The 22,614-nt window shown below is 44.0% G+C and overlaps 1 protein-coding gene across 2 annotated transcripts in view; it reads right to left on the reverse strand.

Annotated features, from left to right (window-relative positions):
* The window catches only part of LOC134949284 (cytochrome P450 2C18-like), a 108,358-nt gene extending 86,835 nt beyond the window's left edge, over positions 1-21,523 (reverse strand). For both annotated transcript variants that reach the window (XM_063937782.1, XM_063937783.1), the window contains exons 1-5: positions 21,440-21,523; positions 15,405-15,612; positions 9,415-9,577; positions 9,139-9,288; positions 5,976-6,136 (exon numbers count right to left, since the gene is read on the reverse strand). In XM_063937782.1, coding sequence (XP_063793852.1) covers positions 5,976-6,136; positions 9,139-9,288; positions 9,415-9,577; positions 15,405-15,584 — 654 coding nt within the window. In that variant the 5' untranslated portion in view covers positions 15,585-15,612; positions 21,440-21,523. The remainder of the gene's footprint in view (positions 1-5,975; positions 6,137-9,138; positions 9,289-9,414; positions 9,578-15,404; positions 15,613-21,439) is intronic.
* Between the last annotated feature and the right edge of the window lie 1,091 nt (positions 21,524-22,614).

The raw sequence follows: 22,614 nt of genomic DNA on the forward strand, positions 1-22,614 counted from the left end.
GACCTGACAGTGTCCAGCAGGTCCGTCATCAGTCATTACATAATAAATATATATAGTACCTGTCCGGCTGCAGTACTAGTGATATTATATTGATTTCATCTCATTATCAATAATTTATCATCCAGTCTAGACTCTATATTAGCAGCAGACACAGTACGTTAGTCCACGGCTGTAGCTACCTCTGTGTCGGCACTCGGCAGTCCATCCATAATTGTACACCACCTACCCGTGGTTTTTTTTTTCTTTCTTCTTTGTACATACTACTATAGTATAGTAGCTTACTGTAGCAGTCTGCGGTGCTGCTGAGCTGACAGTGTCCAGCAGGTCCGTCATCAGTCATCATTACCTAATAAATATATTATCTACCTGTCCGGCTGCAGTACTAGTGATATTATATATACATACATATATATATTGATTTCATATCATTATCATCCAGTCTATATTAGCAGCAGACACAGTACGTTAGTCCACGGCTGTAGCTACCTCTGTGTCGGCACTCGGCAGTCCATCCATAATTGTATACCACCTACCCGTGGTTTTTTTTTTTCTTTCTTCTTTGTACATACTACTATAGTATAGTAGCTTACTGTAGCAGTCTGCGGTGCTGCTGAGCTGACAGTGTCCAGCAGGTCCGTCATCAGTCATCATTACCTAATAAATATATTATCTACCTGTCCGGCTGCAGTACTAGTGATATTATATATACATACATATATATATTGATTTCATATCATTATCATCCAGTCTATATTAGCAGCAGACACAGTACGTTAGTCCACGGCTGTAGCTACCTCTGTGTCGGCACTCGGCAGTCCATCCATAAGTATACTAGTATCCATCCATCTCCATTGTTTACCTGAGGTGCCTTTTAGTTGTGCCTATTAAAATATGGAGAACAAAAATGTTGAGGTTCCAAACTTAGGGAAAGATCAAGATCCACTTCCACCTCGTGCTGAAGCTGCTGCCACTAGTCATGGCCGAGACGATGAAATGCCAGCAACGTCGTCTGCCAAGGCCGATGCCCAATGTCATAGTACAGAGCATGTCAAATCCAAAACACCAAATATCAGTAAAAAAAGGACTCCAAAACCTAAAATAAAATTGTCGGAGGAGAAACGTAAACTTGCCAATATGCCATTTACCACACGGAGTGGCAAGGAACGGCTGAGGCCCTGGCCTATGTTCATGGCTAGTGGTTCAGCTTCACATGAGGATGGAAGCACTCAGCCTCTCGCTAGAAAAATGAAAAGACTCAAGCTGGCAAAAGCAGTAGCACCGCAAAGAACTGTGCGTTCTTCGAAATCCCAAATCCACAAGGAGAGTCCGACTCCAATTGTGTCGGTTGCGATGCCTGACCTTCCCAACACTGGACGTGAAGAGCATGCGCCTTCCACCATTTGCACGCCCCCTGCAAGTGCTGGAAGGAGCACCTGCAGTCCAGTTCCTGATAGTCAGATTGAAGATGTCAGTGTTGAAGTACACCAGGATGAGGAGGATATGGGTGTTGCTGGCGCTGGGGAGGAAATTGACCAGGAGGATTCTGATGGTGAGGTGGTTTGTTTAAGTCAGGCACCCGGGGAGACACCTGTTGTCCGTGGGAGGAATATGGCCACTGACATGCCTGGTGAAAATACCAAAAAAATCTGCTCTTCGGTGTGGAAGTATTTCAACAGAAATGCGGACAACAGGTGTCAAGCCGTGTGTTGCCTTTGTCAAGCTGTAATAAGTAGGGGTAAGGATGTTAACCACCTCGGAACATCCTCCCTTATACGTCACCTGCAGCGCATTCATAATAAGTCAGTGACAAGTTCAAAAACTTTGGGTGACAGCGGAAGCAGTCCACTGACCAGTAAATCCCTTCCTCTTGTAACCAAGCTCACGTAAACCACCCCACCAACTCCCTCAGTGTCAATTTCCTCCTTCCCCAGGAATGCCAATAGTCCTGCAGGCCATGTCACTGGCAATTCTGACGATTCCTCTCCTGCCTGGGATTCCTCCGATGCATCCTTGCGTGTAACGCCTACTGCTGCTGGCGCTGCTGTTGTTGCTGCTGGGAGTCGATGGTCATCCCAGAGGGGAAGTCGTAAGACCACTTTTACTACTTCCACCAAGCAATTGACTGTCCAACAGTCCTTTGCGAGGAAGATGAAATATCACAGCAGTCATCCTACTGCAAAGCGGATAACTGAGGCCTTGGCATCCTGGGTGGTGAGAAACGTGGTTCCGGTATCCATCATTACTGCAGAGCCAACTAGAGACTTGTTGGAGGTACTGCGTCCCCGGTACCAAATACCATCTAGGTTCCATTTCTCTAGGCAGGCGATACCGAAAATGTACACAGACCTCAGAAAAAGAGTCACCAGTGTCCTAAAAAATGCAGCTGTACCCAATGTCCACTTAACCACGGACATGTGGACAAGTGGAGCAGGGCAGGGTCAGGACTATATGACTGTGACAGCCCACTGGGTAGATGTATGGACTCCCGCCGCAAGAACAGCAGCGGCGGCACCAGTAGCAGCATCTCGCAAACGCCAACTCTTTCCTAGGCAGGCTACGCTTTGTATCACCGGTTTCCAGAATACGCACACAGCTGAAAACCTCTTACGGCAACTGAGGAAGATCATCGCGGAATGGCTTACCCCAATTGGACTCTCCTGTGGATTTGTGGCATCGGACAACGCCAGCAATATTGTGTGTGCATTAAATATGGGCAAATTCCAGCACGTCCCATGTTTTGCACATACCTTGAATTTGGTGGTGCAGAATTATTTAAAAAACGACAGGGGCGTGCAAGAGATGCTGTCGGTGGCCAGAAGAATTGCGGGACACTTTCGGCGTACAGGCACCACGTACAGAAGACTGGAGCACCACCAAAAACTACTGAACCTGCCCTGCCATCATCTGAAGCAAGAAGTGGTAACGAGGTGGAATTCAACCCTCTATATGCTTCAGAGGTTGGAGGAGCAGCAAAAGGCCATTCAAACCTATACAATTGAGCACGATATAGGAGGTGGAATGCACCTGTCTCAAGCGCAGTGGAGAATGATTTCAACGTTGTGCAAGGTTCTGATGCCCTTTGAACTTGCCACACGTGAAGTCAGTTCAGACACTGCCAGCCTGAGTCAGGTCATTCCCCTCATCAGGCTTTTGCAGAAGAAGCTGGAGACATTGAAGGAGGAGCTAACACGAAGCGATTCCGCTAGGCATGTGGGACTTGTGGATGGAGCCTTTAATTCGCTTAACAAGGATTCACGGGTGGTCAATCTGTTGAAATCAGAGCACTACATTTTGGCCACCGTGCTCGATCCTAGATTTAAAGCCTACCTTGGATCTCTCTTTCCGGCAGACACAAGTCTGCTGGGGTTGAAAGACCTGCTGGTGAGAAAATTGTCAAGTCAAGCGGAACGCGACCTGTCAACATCTCCTCCTTCACATTCTCCCGCAACTGGGGGTGCGAGGAAAAGGCTCAGAATTCCGAGCCCACCCGCTGGCGGTGATGCAAGGCAGTCTGGAGCGACTGCTGATGCTGACATCTGGTCCGGACTGAAGGACCTGACAACGATTACGGACATGTCGTCTACTGTCACTGCATATGATTCTCTCACCATTGAAAGAATGGTGGAGGATTATATGAGTGACCGCATCCAAGTAGGCACGTCACACAGTCCGTACTTATACTGGCAGGAAAAAGAGGCAATTTGGAGGCCCTTGCACAAACTGGCTTTATTCTACCTAAGTTGTCCTCCCACAAGTGTGTACTCCGAAAGAGTGTTTAGTGCCGCCGCTCACCTTGTCAGCAATCGGCGTACGAGGTTACATCCAGAAAATGTGGAGAAGATGATGTTCATTAAAATGAATTATAATCAATTCCTCCGTGGAGACATTGACCAGCAGCAATTGCCTCCACAAAGTACACAGGGAGCTGAGATGGTGGATTCCAGTGGGGACGAATTGATAATCTGTGAGGAGGGGGATGTACACGGTGATATATCGGAGGATGATGATGAGGTGGACATCTTGCCTCTGTAGAGCCAGTTTGTGCAAGGAGAGATTAATTGCTTCTTTTTTGGTGGGGGTCCAAACCAACCCGTCATTTCAGTCACAGTCGTGTGGCAGACCCTGTCACTGAAATGATGGGTTGGTTAAAGTGTGCATGTCCTGTTTATACAACATAAGGGTGGGTGGGAGGGCCCAAGGACAATTCCATCTTGCATCTCTTTTTTCTTTAATTTTTCTTTGCGTCATGTGCTGTTTGTGGAATGTTTTTTGTAAGGGCCATCCTGCGTGACACTGCAGTGCCACTCCTAGATGGGCCCGGTGTTTGTGTCGGCCACTAGGGTCGCTTATCTTACTCACACAGCTACCTCATTGCGCCTCTTTTTTTCTTTGCGTCATGTGCTGTTTGGGGAGGGTTTTTTGGAAGGGACATCCTGCGTGACACTGCAGTGCCACTCCTAGATGGGCCCGGTGTTTGTGTCGGCCACTAGGGTCGCTTATCTTACTCACACAGCTACCTCATTGCGCCTTTTTTTTTTTTGCGTCATGTGCTGTTTGGGGAGGGTTTTTTGGAAGGGACATCCTGCGTGACACTGCAGTGCCACTCCTAGATGGGCCCGGTGTTTGTGTCGGCCACTAGGGTCGCTTATCTTACTCACACAGCTACCTCATTGCGCCTCTTTTTTTCTTTGCGTCATGTGCTGTTTGGGGAGGGTTTTTTGGAAGGGCCATCCTGCGTGACACTGCAGTGCCACTCCTAGATGGGCCCGGTGTTTGTGTCGGCCACTAGGGTCGCTTATCTTACTCACACAGCTACCTCATTGCGCCTCTTTTTTTCTTTGCGTCATGTGCTGTTTGGGGAGGGTTTTTTGGAAGGGCCATCCTGCGTGACACTGCAGTGCCACTCCTAGATGGGCCCGGTGTTTGTGTCGGCCACTAGGGTCGCTTATCTTACTCACACAGCTACCTCATTGCGCCTCTTTTTTTCTTTGCGTCATGTGCTGTTTGGGGAGGGTTTTTTGGAAGGGACATCCTGCGTGACACTGCAGTGCCACTCCTAGATGGGCCCGGTGTTTGTGTCGGCCACTAGGGTCGCTTATCTTACTCACACAGCTACCTCATTGCGCCTCTTTTTTTCTTTGCGTCATGTGCTGTTTGGGGATGGTTTTTTGGAAGGGCCATCCTGCGTGACACTGCAGTGCCACTCCTAGATGGGCCCGGTGTTTGTGTCGGCCACTAGGGTCGCTTATCTTACTCACACAGCTACCTCATTGCGCCTCTTTTTTTCTTTGCGTCATGTGCTGTTTGGGGAGGGTTTTTTGGAAGGGACATCCTGCGTGACACTGCAGTGCCACTCCTAGATGGGTCCGGTGTTTGTGTCGGCCACTAGGGTCGCTTATCTTACTCACACAGCTACCTCATTGTGCCTCTTTTTTTCTTTGCGTCATGTGCTGTTTGGGGAGGGTTTTTTGGAAGGGACATCCTGCGTGACACTGCAGTGCCACTCCTAGATGGGCCCGGTGTTTGTGTCGGCCACTAGGGTCGCTTAGCTTAGTCATCCAGCGACCTAGGTGCAAATTTTAGGACTAAAAATAATATTGTGAGGTGTGAGGTATTCAGAATAGACTGAAAATGAGTGTAAATTATGGTTTTTGAGGTTAATAATACTTTGGGATCAAAATGACCCCCAAATTCTATGATTTAAGCTGTTTTTTAGTGTTTTTTAAAAAAAAACACCCGAATCCAAAATACACCCGAATCCGACAAAAAAAATTCGGTGAGGTTTTGCCAAAACGCGGTCGAACCCAAAACACGGCCGCGGAACCGAACCCAAAACCAAAACACAAAACCCGAAAAATTTCCGGCGCTCATCTCTAATTTACAGAGTAAACAGCAGTAATACAGACTTTTATCAGCATTTTGTCTCTTCAATGCTTATAAATAGAACCCCAAGATGGAAAATTGGAAGCATTTACCTGCCCAATGGAAGAGCTTATTATCTTGAAAGCTTCTTTTAGCATGGCAAGCATACCAATGAACTCCTTGTCTTCATAGTCAAAACGCTCTCCAAATACAATAGAACAGATCATGTTGGAAACAGCAACGGTCAAGAGGTACGTGGGGTCAATAGGTGCACCTAGAAAATGGTTTCAAAGTTATTCAAGAGTCAAGATGTGTATGTAATAATAATAAAAAACTTTTCCTAAAGAGAGCGTGGAGATACTTCAGCAACATTAAGGAAATGTAACAATAAGGACAGTCTTGAGACTGTTTTTGAATGATTCTAGAGTGGGGGCCCCTTGAACTTTGCAGGGAAGCAAGTTCCATAGATTCGGAGATGCATGGCTAAAAGCTCCACCCCGAGATGAATTACAGGAGATTCTTGGTACTGCTAAAGTCACTCATCTATAGACGGCAGTAATTGAGTAGGGCAGTAAGGAATCAGAAGCTGCTCAGGTACCTTGAGCCCTGGCCATGTAGAGCTTTGAAAGTCAGTAAGCAAATCTTGAAAAAAAAAAAACAATTCACCATCTTACCAGTAGGGAATTTCCCATTAGGCACGTGCCTAGACGCGGCATTTGTTTGGGGGCTGCAATTTACGAGTAACTGCAAATTATTTCCACATTACTGTACCATACGTCATCATGAGTTGAGTACAAGTGGGTAGGACATACTACCTCTGTAAACTGTCCTCCTTAGTAAATTATGTATACACAATTAAATATAAAACGAAATGTCATAGTTATGGCTTTTTTTATTATACTGTTAAATCAAATGAGGGATTAAACTAATCAATTAAAGTAATAAAATTAGGCAGAGGGGCAGCTGTTACTGTTGTGCCAAGAGGTGCCCTGACCCCTAAATCCACCCCTGTATCTTACAGATAGCAAGTGGAAGGAGTAGAGAATGATGGCCACTTTAATAATACGGAGAGACAAAGTCCTGCACATCCGGCAGCTCACAGGCTATTATGTTTAGCTCTGGGTGTTATGTGGATAGAACGGGGCTGGTTGGTAAACAGCGCGGCAGCTGCGTTTTGTACCAGCTTTGTACCAGCTGTAGAGGGCATTGCAGTAGTCTAAAGGTGCATACACACTTGCTGAGAAAAAAAGCGATGTCACTCATTTTCGCCCTTCCTGAGCAACGTCGCTAACTTTCTCGGCAAGTGTGTATGCCATGCCACCGCCGACCAGCGATGCGCGGCCCCACGGATCTTTAACAAACCTCGCTGCTGGCCGTGCAAGCAACTCAATTTGGACTATCGTCCAAGAGCTGCCTGAACGGCTCGGCCACTGCGTGACATCGCTCAGCAGTACGAATGTCATACCACTCAGTGTGTATGCCCGACCTCCCTGGGCCGGTAGGGGAGACACTAGGCGACGTTGCTAGTGGGGATTGAAAGTTTGAGCACCCCAGGCAAAAATTCATTTTAATGTGCAAGAAGATGCCAAGGAAAGATGGAAAAATCTCCAAAAGGCATCAAATTACAGATTAGACATTCTTATAACATGTCAAAAAAAGTTTGATTTTATTTCCATCATTTACACTTTCAAAAGAACAGAAAACAAAAAATGGCGTCTGAAAAAGTTTGGGCACCCTGCAGAGTTAATACCTTGGACTGCCCCCTTTGGACAGCTGAGACCTGGCAGTGTCATGGATTGTTCTCAATCATCGTCTGGAAAAACCAGGTGATCTCAATCTCAAAGGTTTTAAAAGCCCAGACTCATCTGACCTTGCTCCAACAATCAGCACCATGGGTTCCTCTAAGCAGTTGTGTAGAACACTGAAACTGAGAATAGTTGATGCTCACAAAGCAGGAGAAGGCTATAAGAAGGTAGCAAAGCGTTATCAGATGCCCATATTCTCTGTTCAGAATGTAATTAAGAAATAGCAGTCATCAGGAAAAGTGGAAGTTAAAGCAAGATCTGGAAGACCAAGAAAAATATCAGACAGAACAGCTCGCAGGTTTGTGAGAAAAGCAAGTCAAAATCCATGTTTGACTGCACGATCCCTCCAGGAAGATCTGGCAGACACTGGAGTTGTGGTAAACTATTCCACTATAAAGAGATACTTGTACAAATATGGTCTTCATGGAAGAGTCATCCGAAGAAAACCTCTTCTACGTCCTCACCACAAATATCAGCGTTTGAAATTTGCAAATGAACATATCGACAAACCTGATGCATTTTGGAATAAAGTTCTGTGGACCGATGAGGTTAAAATCGAACTTTTTGGCCGGAATGAGCAAAGGTATGTTTGGAGAAGGAAGGGCACAAAATTTAATGAAAAGAACCTCTGTCCAACTGTTAAGCATGGGGGTGGATCAATCATGCTTTGGGGTTGTATTGCAGCCAGTGGCACAGGGAACATTTCACGAGTAGAAGGAAAAATGAATTCAATAAGATTCCAGCAAATTTTGGACGCTAACTTGATGCCACCTGTGAAAAAGCTGATGTTAAAGAGAGGCTGGCTTCTACAAATGGATAATGATCCTAAACACACCTCAAAATCCACGGTGGATTACATCAAGAGACGTAAACTGAAGGTTTTGCCATGGCCTTCACAATCTCCTGACCTCAACATAATTGAAAATCTATGGATAGACCTTAAAAGAGCAGTGCGTCACAGACAGCCCAGGAATCTCAAAGACTTGGAAGACTTTTGTGAGGAAGAATGGGCGAAGATACCTCAAACAAGAATTGAAAGACTCTTGGCTGGCTACAAAAAGCGTTTACAAGCTGTGATACTTGGCAAAGGGGGCAGTACAAGGTATTAACTCAGCAGGGTGCCCAAACTATTGCAGACGCCATTTTTTGTTTTCTGTTCTTTTGAAAGTGTAAATGATGGAAATAAAATCAAACTTTTTTTGACATGTTATAAGAATGTCTAAACTGTAATTTGATGCCTTTTGGAGATTTTTCCATCTTTCCCTGGCTTCTTTTTGCACATTAAATTGAATTTTTGCCTGGGGTGCCCAAACTTTCAATCCCCACTGTATGTATGTATGTATGTATGTATGTATGTATGTATGTATGTATGTATGTATATATATATATATATATATATATATAATTTCTTTGACAAATTTGAGCACTCTGCACTTTTCTCAAGTAAACCTGATTTATTTTGTAAACCAACCTGATGTTTTCTTAAACTCATCTCTAAGATACCAACACTCCTCCTGGATTCGTTCCTCAATGCTCTTCTTCCCCATTCCGAAATTACGCAGAGTGGTGAGAGAGAAGCGACGCAGCTGTTTCCAACGCTCCCCATTACTAAGAATAACGCCTTTAGACATAGAGACATCATTTAATGGTTCATGAAAAGAAATTATAATTCTCTTTACAAGTTTGAACAAGTCTCATGACCTGCATGAAGGACACCAGGAAAGTGTGTGTGTGGGTTGCTACATACCATAGTCTTTAAAAATAAGTTCAGCTGCAGGAACTTTTGCCCTATGGCTAAAGACGTTGGCATTGTCCACCAAAGCCTCCTTTACTGCATCATATCCATGTAAGACAACCACAGTCCTTGGTCCAAGATGAACAGTAAATACATCTCCATAAGTCTTGGCGAGCTATGGCAAGACCAACATACAAATATAATAGTCTATGACAGCACTTAAATTATATCAATTTGTCACTGCCATTAGTATCATTTTGTCCTGGAGGGACTGACTCATTAAATTGGTCACTGTAATTAGGTACAGAAATCACTGACTTAATAAACATATCACTGTCATTAGTAAACTTTGGGTGTAGAAAGGACTGACCCAATAATAACATCACCATGATCAGTACATTCTGGTCCTAGAAGGGACCGGTGCAATAAATATATCTGCAATTATTACATCGCAATCCCAGAAAGAACTGACCATTCAGCACATATTCAGTCCCAAATATAAAATTGGAGATGTGCACTGAGCCCCATGTTTTGGTTCTAATTCATCATTGTGTCTTGGTTTTGGTAAAACCTTCCTCAAGTGTTCTGGTCCAGATTAGAATTTTGGTTTTAAATGCTAAATAAATTGATAATCATTGATAAAAAAAATGATAAAAACAGATAAATTCATGTGATATTTGCACCGGAAAGTCCGGTTTTAAATTTGTATTCCATACCACGAGAAGACTTAACCCAAACTTGGTACAGATTGGATCTCCTATGGGGATCCGGACTGGGTTTTGTTTCGGTTCTGATCCACAAAATTTGGGTGGATTCAGAGTTCTGGAGAACCGAACTGCACATCTCTATATAAAATACATGCACTATTATTGTTTACTGTCAAAATTATCTGTTTGAAAAATTAGAAACAAACACAGAAGTACAGTATTAAGGTTCCCTAAAAATGTGCCAAGTTGGCCGATATGATAAATCTAGCATTGGAAATGACCACATCTGAGCATGGAAGTTGGGTTGTAGCACTTCTGTAATGTGTTTTAGCTGGCCAATTCTCCAGATACGTCAATTTGAGAATCACTTCCATGACTTAAGGGTTGCTTTTGACATGGTATTTGCCACCACCAAGAGTTAGACTCGGAAATGCCCCCCTCCCACGCTCCCTTCCTCACTGTGGCTCTTCGCTGCCGCTTTGTAAGATTACACTTTTAAAATCAGTAGCGTGGGCCTCTCAAGGTGTAAGCATAAGAACACAGAGGTCAGAACAAGAAATTAAGTTTTGATTTCAAGATCGCATTGGCAGGGCCGCACATGATGGGACCTGTGCATGCGTACTGGCGATACAGAAGAGAAAATTGCGGGCTCATCGCTTAGTGATGTGACCTGAATAACGCCCTTAGTCCATTACCTGGTGTAAATTACATAATGGCACTTTGGGCCTACAGCTTTACAAATTACATTTTCCATATAGAATATACCTTGATATAACATGCAATTTGAATAATACCATTTTTAATTATGCCCAGTCTGGTATGAAATGTGCTTTACCGCTACTGCAATGTATACATCAGATTGTGGAAGAAAATCACTTTACGGGAGTTAACTGGTCAGCATTCAGAATGTCGACCATCACATTGCCATCAGAGAATGTCAAGAAGAGAATATTAGTGCTGTAGTAATGTTCATTGAAGTACAATATTTTAAACCTGTCAGCATAAGAAAGCTTGGAGAGAAATAAAATGGAGAGAACTAAAGTACCAACCAATCAGCTCCCAACTGTCATTTTACATACTGTGTTGATACTGTATCTCTTTCCACTTTATCTCACTCTAATCATTGATAAATCTACCCCTAAACATGATAGTTTACCAATATATTCAAAATTATAATTGCTACACAGGTACAATGCATAAAATAACATTACTATCATGTCATCATTCTCTGCTCCTCGGCAATGTGATTCTGAATGTCTATAAATCATAGGGAACCCTGCTCACACATGCACACACACACACACACACACACACACACACACACTGACAATAGTACATTACACACACATACATATAAACATATAGTGTACACAGGAGAAGTTTTAAGTGCGGGAAAGCGGGTCGGGTGCTCGGGGCGCTGCGGCCTGAGGGTGTGGCCACAGTCCCCCCACAAGTTCCCGCACCCCGGCTACAGCAGGTGCCATGGGCTGCGTTGGTGCCCGCTGTAGCCGACACCATTAAGAGAGACAGTCAGACGCTAGAGGTCCCACTTGACCTCTAGCATCTGGAGGAGAGCAGGGAGACAGACGTTAGGACAGCACCCCAGCTGCAGCAGGCACCACGGGCTGCATGGGTGCCTGCTGCAGCCGACACCATTAATGGAGACAGTTGGGTGCTAGAGGTCCCACTTGATCTCTAGCATCTGGAGGAGAGCAGGGAGACAGATGCTAGAGGTCATTACAGTGTATGGCATAATATGAAATGTACATTACAGTGTGTGGCATAATGTGTAATGGGCATTACGGTGCGTGGCACAATGTGGAATGGGCATTACGGTGTGTGGCATAATGCGGAATGGGCAGTATGATGTGTGGCATAACATGTAATGGACATTATGGTGTGTGGTATAAAGTGGAATTGGCATTATGGTGTGTGGCATAATATGGAATGGGCATTATGATGTGTGGCATAATATGAAATGGGCATGATGGTGTGGCATAACTTGTAATGGGCATTATGGTGAGTGGCATAAGTTGTAGTAGGCATTACGGTGAGTGGCATAACATGTAATGGGCATTACAGTGTGTGGCATAAGTGTTAATAGGCATAACGGTGTGTGTCATAACATGTAATAGGCATTACGGTGCGTGACATAATATGTAATGGGTATTACAGTGTGTGGCATAATGTGTAATGGGCGTCACGGTGTGTGGCATAACGTGGAATGCGTGTTACAGTGTATGGCATAATGGGCATTACGATGTATTTCATAATGTGTAATGGGCATTATGGTGTGTGGCATAATGTGTAATGGGCATTATGGTATGTCGAATAATGTGGAATGGGCATTACGGTGTGTGGCATAATGTGGAATGGGCAGTATGATGTGTGGCATAACATGTAATGGACATTATGGTGTGTGGTATAAAGTGGAATGGGCATTATGGTGTGTGGCATAATATGGAATGGGCATTACGATGTGTGGCATAATATGGAATGGGCATTACGATGTGTGGCATAATATGAAATGGGCATTATGGTGTGGCATAACTTGTAATGGGCATTATGGTGAGTGGCATAAGTTGTAGTAGGCATTACGGTGAGTGGCATAACATGTAATGGGCATTACAGTGTGTGGCATAAGTGTTAATAGGCATTACGGTGTGTGTCATAACATGTAATAGGCATTACGGTGTGTGACATAATATGTAATGGGTATTACAGTGTGTGGCATAATGTGTAATGGGCGTCACGGTGTGTGGCATAACGTGGAATGTGTGTTACGGTGTATGGCATAATGGGCATTACGATGTATTTCATAATGTGTAATGGGCATTATGGTGTGTGGCATAATGTGTAATGGGCATTATGGTATGTGGAATAATGTGGAATGGGCATTACGGTGTATGGCACAATGTGGAATGGGCATTACGATAAGGAGGAAAAGTGACAAATAATGTTAAGGGCATGAATCAGGTTTTTGTTTTTCCTGTGTTTTTGTTTTTCTTGCATTGTATAAGAGGCTCTACCTGGCGTAATGTGTATAAGGGGTACTACTGTGTGGTGTAATGTGACTGACAGACACTACTCTGTGGTGTAATAACCCACTTATGCGCACTACCCCTGTTTTGCACTGGGGGGGTGGCGCGTGGTGCCAAAGGAAACTTGTACCTGGGCACCACAAGGTCTAGAACCGGCCCTGACTGTACACACACATATATACTTATACTGTACACTGTATACACACACTCACACATACAAACATATACACACGCACACATGTACAGTATGTCATGTCATACATACATTACACACACACACACACGAAAGAGAACAGGTGCAATATTACTAACCCTTGTCCCCATCAACACAATTCTGCGATTTGCAGGACTTTTGGGAGGGAGCGTGGGCAAAATGAAACAATTGTAATGGAATTGCATCATATTGGCAGGATTTAGGGGGTAATTCCAAGTTGATCGCAGCAGGATTTTTGTTAGCAAATGGGCAAAACCATGGGGGTAATTCAAAGTTGATCGCAGCAGGAAATTTTTTAGCAGTTGGGCAAAACCATGTGCACTGCAGGGGAGGCAGATATAACATGTGCAGAGAGAGATAGATTTGGGTGTGGTGAGTTAAATCTGCAATCTAAATTGCAGTGTAAAAATAAAGCAGCCAGTATTTACCCTGCACAGAAACAAAATAACCCACCCAAATCTAACTCTCTCTGCAAATGTTATATCTGCCTCCCCTGCAGTGCACATGGTTTTGCCCAACTGCTAAAAAATTTCCTGCTGCGATCAACTTGGAATTACCCCCATGTGCACTGCAGGGGAGGCAGATTTAACATGTGCAGAGAGAGTTAGATTTGGGTGGGGTGTGTTCAATCTGCAATCTAATTTGCAGTGTAAAAATAAAGCAGCCAGTATTTATTCTGCACAGAAACAAATAACCCTCCCAAATCTAACTCTTTCTGCACATGTTATATCTGCCTCCCCTGCAGTGCACATGGGCCCTCATTCCGAGTTGATCGGTCGCAAGGCGAATTTAGCAGAGTTACACACGCTAAGCCTACGCCTACTGGGAGTGTATTTTAGCTTCTTAAAATTGCGACCGATGTATTCGCAATATTGCGATTACAAACTACTTTGCAGTTTCTGAGTAACTTCAACCTTACTCTGCCTGTGCGATCAGTTCAGTGCTTGTCGTTCCTGGTTTGACGTCACAAACACACCCAGCGTTCGCTCAGACACTCCCCCGTTTCTCCAGCCACTCCTGCGTTTTTTCCGGAAACGGTAGCGTTTTCATCCACACGCCCATAAAACGCCGTGTTTCCGCCCAGTAACACCCATTTCCTGTCAATCACATTACGATCGCCGGAGCGATGAAAAAGCCGTGAGTAAAAATACTATCTTCATTGTTAAATTACTTGGCGCAGTCGCAGTGCGAATATTGCGCATGCGTACTAAGCGGATTTTCATTGCGATGCGATGAAAAATACCGACCGATCAACTCGGAATGAGGGCCATGGTTTTGCCCATTTGCTAACAAAAATCCTGCTGCGATCAACTTGGAATTACCCCCTTAGTAATATTGTGCCCACTCTCTATCCTCTGTCATGGGTAGGTTTCTGGGTATTCAGAACCCTGCCCCCTGCGTGCACTACTGTTTTTTTTTTTTAAATAAAAGAAAAATAGGTTGAGTATTCTAGGCATTAAGATATTATGCATAAACAATGTAACTACTGTAGTCATATGATAATTTATTTTGACTTCTGTATATATTGTTGCTCTTTGTTTAAACTGTACAGTCATAGAGCTTTGCCTAACATGTAGTCCAAATACCCTATATTACTAATTTTGTGAAAGTTAATATATCAAGATCATAAATAACCATGGAACCTGCATTATCTGTATACAGCTGCGTGATATATTAATATTTAATCATAATAAAATGTAGTTGCCTTAGGTCTAGACCTGTTTAACGCTGAGAAAGATTGACAATACTAATAGCTCATAAACATTCTTTTAGCATTATCTCATACACTGTTGCTACCACACAGAAACAATGCAGATAGAAAATGCAGAATAAAGTATGTGTCTATTAAATAAACAGCATGTAGGTTTCGCCAAATATCTCAATGTAATAATGTTATATAAATATGTTTCAAACTGAATTTTAGATTGAAGGGTTCACGACTTAAATGTTTCTGCCACCATACATGCCCTTACATCCTTAGGTTCATACTACATTTTCTTAGATTAACAGTTTTATTTTATAGAATATTTAAATTCTCACCTTTACTAATGACTTAGGCAACTCTTTCATGTTCACCTGTAGGATGTTTCCCAGGAGAGGAAGCGGAGTAGGTCCAGGCGGCATGTCCTTCCACTTATTGTTCTCAATATACATGAAGAGGAATACGAGGCAGGTGATGCAGAGAACCAGAAAAAGAGTTCCAGTTCCAATTAAGTCCATTGTCGCAGATGGGTGGTTGTGAATAAAACTACAATGTAGACACAGAACAAGAAGGGTTATTCACTGTAGACCACTGATTGGACAACTGAAACACTTCAAGGGTCACACGTTCACTTTAGTCTCAGCAATAAAAAATAGCCCCACAAGGATCTCTGCAACCTCATATCTGACAATTTATTGAGTACTGAGATCAGCTATTCAATACCCGTTCATGGTTGATCTGTGTGGAGTTTGTTTGTTTTCCTGTGTTTGCGTAGGTTTACTCCCACACTTCAAAAACATACTGGTAATTGAGGGGTATATTCATAAAGCAGTGAAAAGTGTGGAGAAGTGAGCCACTGGAGAAGTTGAACATGGCAACTAAATTTAGAGTTGTGCGGCGGACGCTTTTCGTGTTTTGGTTTTGGATCTGGATTCCCGCTCGTGTTTTGAATCTGGATTGGTTTTGCCAAAACCACCCTTTCGGGTTTTAGTTTTGGTCTTGGATCTGGATGATTTAAAAAAAAAACATAAAAACAGCTAAAATCACTGCATTTTGATCCTACAGTATTATCAACCTCAATAAAATTCATTTCCACTTATTAACAGTCTATTCCTCACAATATTGGTTTTAGGCCAAAAGGTTGCATCAAGGTCACTGGATGACTAAGCTAAGCGACACAAGTGGGCAGCACAAACACCTGGCCCATCTAGGAGTGGCACTGCAGTGGCAGACAGGATGGCAGTTTTAAAAACTAGGCCCCAAAGAGCACATAATGCAAAGAAAGAAAAGAGGTGCACCGAGGTCGCTGGATGACTAAGCCAAGCGACACAAGTGGGCAGCACTAACACCTGGCCCATCTAGGAGTGGCACTGCAGTGGCAGACAGGATGGCACTTTTAAAAACTAGGCCCCAAAGAGCACATAATGCAAAGAGAAAAAAAGAGGCGCAAGATGGAATTGTCTTGGGCCCTCCCACCCACCCTTATGTTGTATAAACAGGACATGCACACTTTAACAAACCAATCATTTCAGCGACAGGGTCTGCCACACGACTGTGGCTGAAATGATTGGTTTGTTTGGGACCCCACAAAAAGAAGAAGCAATTAATCCCCCCACCAAAAAAGAAGCAATTAATCTCTCCTTGCACAAACTGACTCTACAGAGGCAAGATGTCATCCTCTGATTCCTCACCCCTTTCAGTGTGTACATCCTCCTCCTCCTCAAAGAGTATTAATTTGTCCTCACTTGAATCCACCATCACAGGTCCATGTGTACTTTCTGTAGGCAATTTCTGGTAAAGGACTTCCTGGATGAATTTATAATTCCTTTTGATGAACATCATCTTCACCACATTTTGTGGAAGTAACCTCCTACGCCGATCGCTGACAAGGTTACTGGCTGCACTAAATACTCTTTTGGAGTACACACTGGAGGGGGGGCAATTAAGGTAAAATAAAGCAAGTTTGTGCAAGGGTATCCAAATTGCCTCTTTATCCTGCCAGTATACATATAGACTGCCTGACATGCCTACTTGGATGCTGTCACCCATATAATCCTCCACCATTTTTTCAATGGTGACAGCATCATATGCTGTGACAGTAGACATGTCAGTAATTGTTGGCAGCTCCTTCAGTCCAGACCAGATGTCAACACTTGACTCTGACTGCCCTGCATCACCGCCAGCGGGTAGGCTCGGAAATGTTATCCTTTTCCTTGCAGCCCCAGTTGTGGGAGAAAATGAAGGAGAAGCTGTAGATGGGTCACGTTCCGCTTGAGTTGACAATTTTCTCACCAGCAGGTCTTTGAACCTCTGCAAACTTGTTTCCGCCGAAAAGAGAGATACAACGTAGGCTTTAAACATAGGATCGAGCATGGTGGCCAAATTGTAGTGCTCTGATTTCAACAGATTGACCACCCTTGAATCCTGGCAAAGTGAATGAAGGGCTCCATCCACAAGTCCCACATACTTAGGGGAATAGCTCCGTCTTAGCTCCTCCTTCAATTTCTCCAACTGCTTCTGCATAAGCCTGATGAGGGGAATGACCTGGCTGTGTCTGAACTGACTTCACGTGTGGCAAGTTTGAAGGGTTGGAGAACCTTGCACAACACGGAAATCATTCTCCACTGCACTTGAGTCAGGTGCATTCCCCCTCCTTTGCCTAAATCGTAGGTGGATGTATAGGCTTGAATGGCCTTTTGCTGTTCCTCCATCCTCTGAAGCATATAGAGTGTTGAATTCCACCTTGTTACCACCTCTTGCTTCAAGTGATGGCAGGGCAGGTTCAGGAGTGTTTGATGGTGCTCCAGTCTTCGGCACACAGTGGCTGAATGTCGAAAGTGGCCCGCAATTTTTCGGGCCACCGACAGCATCTCCTGCACGCCCCTGTCATTTTTCAAAAAATTCTGCACCACCAAATTAATTGTATGTGCAAATCATGGGACGTGCTGGAATTTGCCCAGATGTAATGCACGCACAATATTGCTGGCGTTGTCCGATATCAAAAATTCCCAGGAGAGTCTAAGTGGGGTAAGCCATTGTGTGATGATGTCAGTCAGTTTCCATAAGAGGTTGTCAGCATTGTGCCTCTTACGGAAATCAGTGATACACAGAGTAGCCTGCCTAGGAATGAGTTGGCGTTTGTGAGATGCTGCTACTGCTGCCGCTGCTGTTGTTGCTGCGGGAGGCAATACATCTACCCAATGGGCTGTCACAGTCATGTAGTCCTTAGTTTGCCCTGCTCCACTTGTCCACATGTCCGTGGTTAAGTGGACAGTAGGTACAACCGCATTTTTCAGTACACTGAGGATACGTTTCTTAATGTCCCTGTACAGTCCGGGAATCGCTTTCCTATTGAAGTGGAATCTAGATGGGATTTGGTACTGGGGACACAGTACATCCATCAACTGGCTAAATCCCACTGCACTAATGGCGGATACCAGATGCACATCTAACACCAGCTTGGTTGTTATGGCCTCAGTAATAAACTTTGCAACAGGGTGACTGCTGTCATATTTCATCTTCCTCGCAAAGGACTGTTGGACAGTCAATTGCTTAATTGAAGTAGTACAAGTGGTCTTCCGACTTCCCCTCTGGAATGACGATCGACTCCCAGCAGCGGCAGCAGCAGCAGTAGGCGTACCATTCAAGGATCCTCCGGAGGAATCCCGGTTAGGAGAAGACTCGTCAGTCATGCCAGTGACATGGCCTGCAGGACTACTTACGTTCCTGACTGAAGAGGAATTGACGTTGAGGGAGTTGGTGGTGTGGCTTGCAGGAGCTTGGGTACAAGAGAAAGAATGGATTTAGGTGTCAGTGGACTGCTTATGCTCTTACCCAAAGTTTTTGAACTTGACAATGACTTCTGATGAATGTGCTGCAGGTGACGTATAAGGGAGGATGTTCCTAGGTGGTATACATCCTTACCCCTGCTTATTATGGATAGACAAAAGCAACACACGGCTTGACACCTGTTGTCCGGATTTGTGGAGAAATAATTCCACATCAAAGAGGTGGCTTTTTTGGTATTTTGCCCAGTCATGACAATGGGCTTTCTCATCCCATGGACAACAACTGTCTCCACTGGTGCCTTTTTCAAACAAACCACATCACCATCAGAATCCTCACCGTCAACTTCCACCTCAGTGCCAGCTACACCTATGTCCTCAATATCAGCAACTGGACTGGTGGTGCTCTTCCCAGCACTTGCAGGGGGCATACAAATGGTGGTAGGAGCTCCTCTTTCCATACAGTCTTTGGAAGGTCAGGCCTAGACATCACAACCGCGGACACACTTGGACACTCCTTGGGGATTTGTGATATCTCTGAACGCGCAGTTGTTTTTTCCTGTGCTTTAACAAGCTTAAATTTTTTTTTTCGAGAGGGAGGAGGTCTTCCATCCTCATGAGAAGCTGAGCCACCAGTCATGGACCAAGGCCTTAGCCTTTCCTTGCCACTTTGTGTCGTGAATGGCATACAGTATTGTCAATTTTACATTTCTCATCAGAAAATATCTTTTTTTTCTGATTATTAATTTTTGCTTCTTGGATTTTACATGTCCTCTATGACATTGGGCATCAACCTTAGTAGACGACGTTGATGGAATTGCATCATCAATGTCATGACTGGTGGCAGCAGCAGCTTCAGCACTAGTACTAAGAACTTTTTCCTCCAAAATGTTGTTGTCCATTTCAGAGGACAGCACCCCTTTATTATTACAGCACACGGAACAGTGCCCCTTTATTTTCACAGCACCCCTGTATTCTTACAGTATACAGGACCAGTGTAATGTTATTTGAACAGCAGCGCCCCTATATTTTACAGCATACAGGAGCAGTGTGCTTGTCATTTTTAACAACTGCACTCCTGAATTTTTACAACATACAGGGCCCGTGTAATGTTATTTGAACAGCAGCACCCCTATATTTTACAGCATACAAGAGCAGTGTGCTTTTAAGTTTTTAACAACTGCACCCTTGAATTTTTACAACATACAGGGCCAGTGTAATGTTATTTGAACAGCAGCACCCTTATATTTTACAGCATACAGGAGCAGTGTGCTTGTAATTTTTAACAACTGCACCCCTGAATTTTTATAGCATACAGGGCCAGTGTAATGTTATTAGAACAGAAGCACCCCTATATGTTACAACATACAGGAGCAGTGTGCTTTTAATTTTTAACAACTGCACCCCTGAATTTTTACAACATACAGGTCCAGCAGCACCCCTATATTTTACAGCATACAGGAGGAGGACAGTGCCCCTGCACCCTGTACAACAGCCACGACAGTGACAGCCACGACAGTAACACACATGTACAGCTTCAGAACCCGGCCGTAACAGCACATGAAACACCAGTGACAGACAGGACATCCAGGACAGCCAGGACTGCACCCCTAACACAGCACAGGTACACCACAGTGACTGCAGCAGCACCCAGACAGAGCACACACTAACACCACCTGACACCACCACCCACAGAGAGAGAGAGGTCTGTCTCCCTCACTCTCCAAGTCCGGAGTGAAAATGGCGGTGACGTGGCTGTATATATGGAATCAAAAACCCGTTAGAATCTAACAGCAGGATGATGACATTTTGTCTCGTTCTGGTTTCCGAGTTTTGCGGGAAGTCCCAAGACGGACTCGGATCCATGTTCGGAATGGGATGTTCGGGGGGAGGTTCAGTTCGCTGGGATCCGAACCCGTTCATCTCTACAACTAACAAGCATTGAAGTAACATTTATAATTTACATACTATTTACAGATGGGTCCACGGTTATCTTGACTAGTTTTCTGTGCCTAGGCACAACATGACTTATTAGCATACACCCTTTATCTATTGTTCTCAGCTGCAATACAATACAGAGAACAATATAGCAGAGGATTAAGTCATTACAGCAGAGGATTAATTCTGACTGGCAAGTCTCAGTTAATCCTATTAAAGGTCAAGATAAATGTGGACCCATCTTAATTCTACGGAGCAGCTGATTGGTTGCCAATGGCAAATTCTCCACAGGCTCACTTCACTATTTTTGCTATGTCATGAATAGAACCCTGAGTGCTTACAAAAATGACCCTCAGACTTTTCACATAGAACACAATGCCCCACATGCCTCATATCTCCACATACTACTCACACTTCCACGCGCAACTCTGATTTACCACAAACTGCTTCCAATAACCCCAAAATGCAGATCACACATGTACTGCAAAACTCCAACTTCCCCACTGTCACTCAAACCCCTCTACATGACAAGAGTCACCTGCCCTGGAAATATCAGAGTCCCCTCACTATTGATAATTAATAATTAGAAAGTATACATTACATTTGCAATGGAATTGTAACTCATTTTTAATGTAAAAACTAATACTTACTTTGGCAATGTGGCACAATGGTAGAGAAGTGTTATTGAGATCTTGCACTGACACTGTGCAGCATTGCAGTGCTTAAAAGCTAATGCAGGTATGGCTGCATTTGTAATAGTACAAAGTCTGAGCAGAAGGGGATGTCCTAATACGGCTGACACAGGCACACTTCCAAGTCAAAAGTAGGTGCCAGCAAGTCAGGCCACAGTGCTCAAACAAATCATCCACTAGAGGCAATGAGTGGAGAGTGTGTTGCTGTTGCACCTTTCTGCTCTTTGTATGGACTCCAGTTTAGTCTTAAGCAGAAACAGTAATAATAAGTGGAGGAGGGAACATGAAATATGTTTTAGGGTATGTGGGTATACATTTTGTTGCATATAAAGGGCACAAGAAGACACCTGATTAAATTTTAATGGGCATGGGGAGAGGTCTAATGGTATGTGTGGTGGAGACTAATGGCATGTGGGGAAGTCTGATGGCATGTGGGGAGAGACTGATTGTATGTTAGGGTGGGTATTATTATATGTGGAGTGGGCTTGCTGTCATGTGGAAGGGGCCTAATTGCATGTGGAAGAAGTCTGATGGCATGTAATGTCAATGGAAGTGGCAATTGAAGTGGTCTGATGGCATGTGGAGAGAGTCTGATGACATGTTATGGCATGTTCAGGGATCCGTTTGAATGTGGAGGGAAAAAATATAGTTCTGGAGCACATTCCACAATACCAAGAACTGCTAGTCAATATAATTATAATAAACTCTGCAATATAATATTGAGCAAATTTGAGGTTCTTGGTATACTTTTTGGCCAATGTGGAATAAATGTGGAGGGAGTCTGTTAGAATATAAGAGCATGTGAAGAGGTGTGATGGAATGTGGGTTGATATGATGGACATATACATGACATTGTGGAAGGTCTGATGGCATCCAATCGTCACATGGAAAGGTCTTATGTCAAGTAAAGTGCTTGTGGGGATGTCTGATGCCACGTAAGGGGCATGTTGGGTGGTCTATTGTGCATGTAAGAGTTATATGGGCACATCTGGTAACATGTAAGTGGAAAATTGAGAAGTCTTGGGCCATATGAGTAGGTTTTTTGCATTTGGGAAAATGTGGTGAGATCTATGGTGCATATAAGGAGGTTTGATTGGCCACCCCTAAATCTAGTAACATAGTAACATAGTAAT

This window comes from Pseudophryne corroboree, chromosome 8 (genome assembly GCF_028390025.1).
Source record: "Pseudophryne corroboree isolate aPseCor3 chromosome 8, aPseCor3.hap2, whole genome shotgun sequence".
NCBI lineage: Eukaryota > Metazoa > Chordata > Amphibia > Anura > Myobatrachidae > Pseudophryne > Pseudophryne corroboree.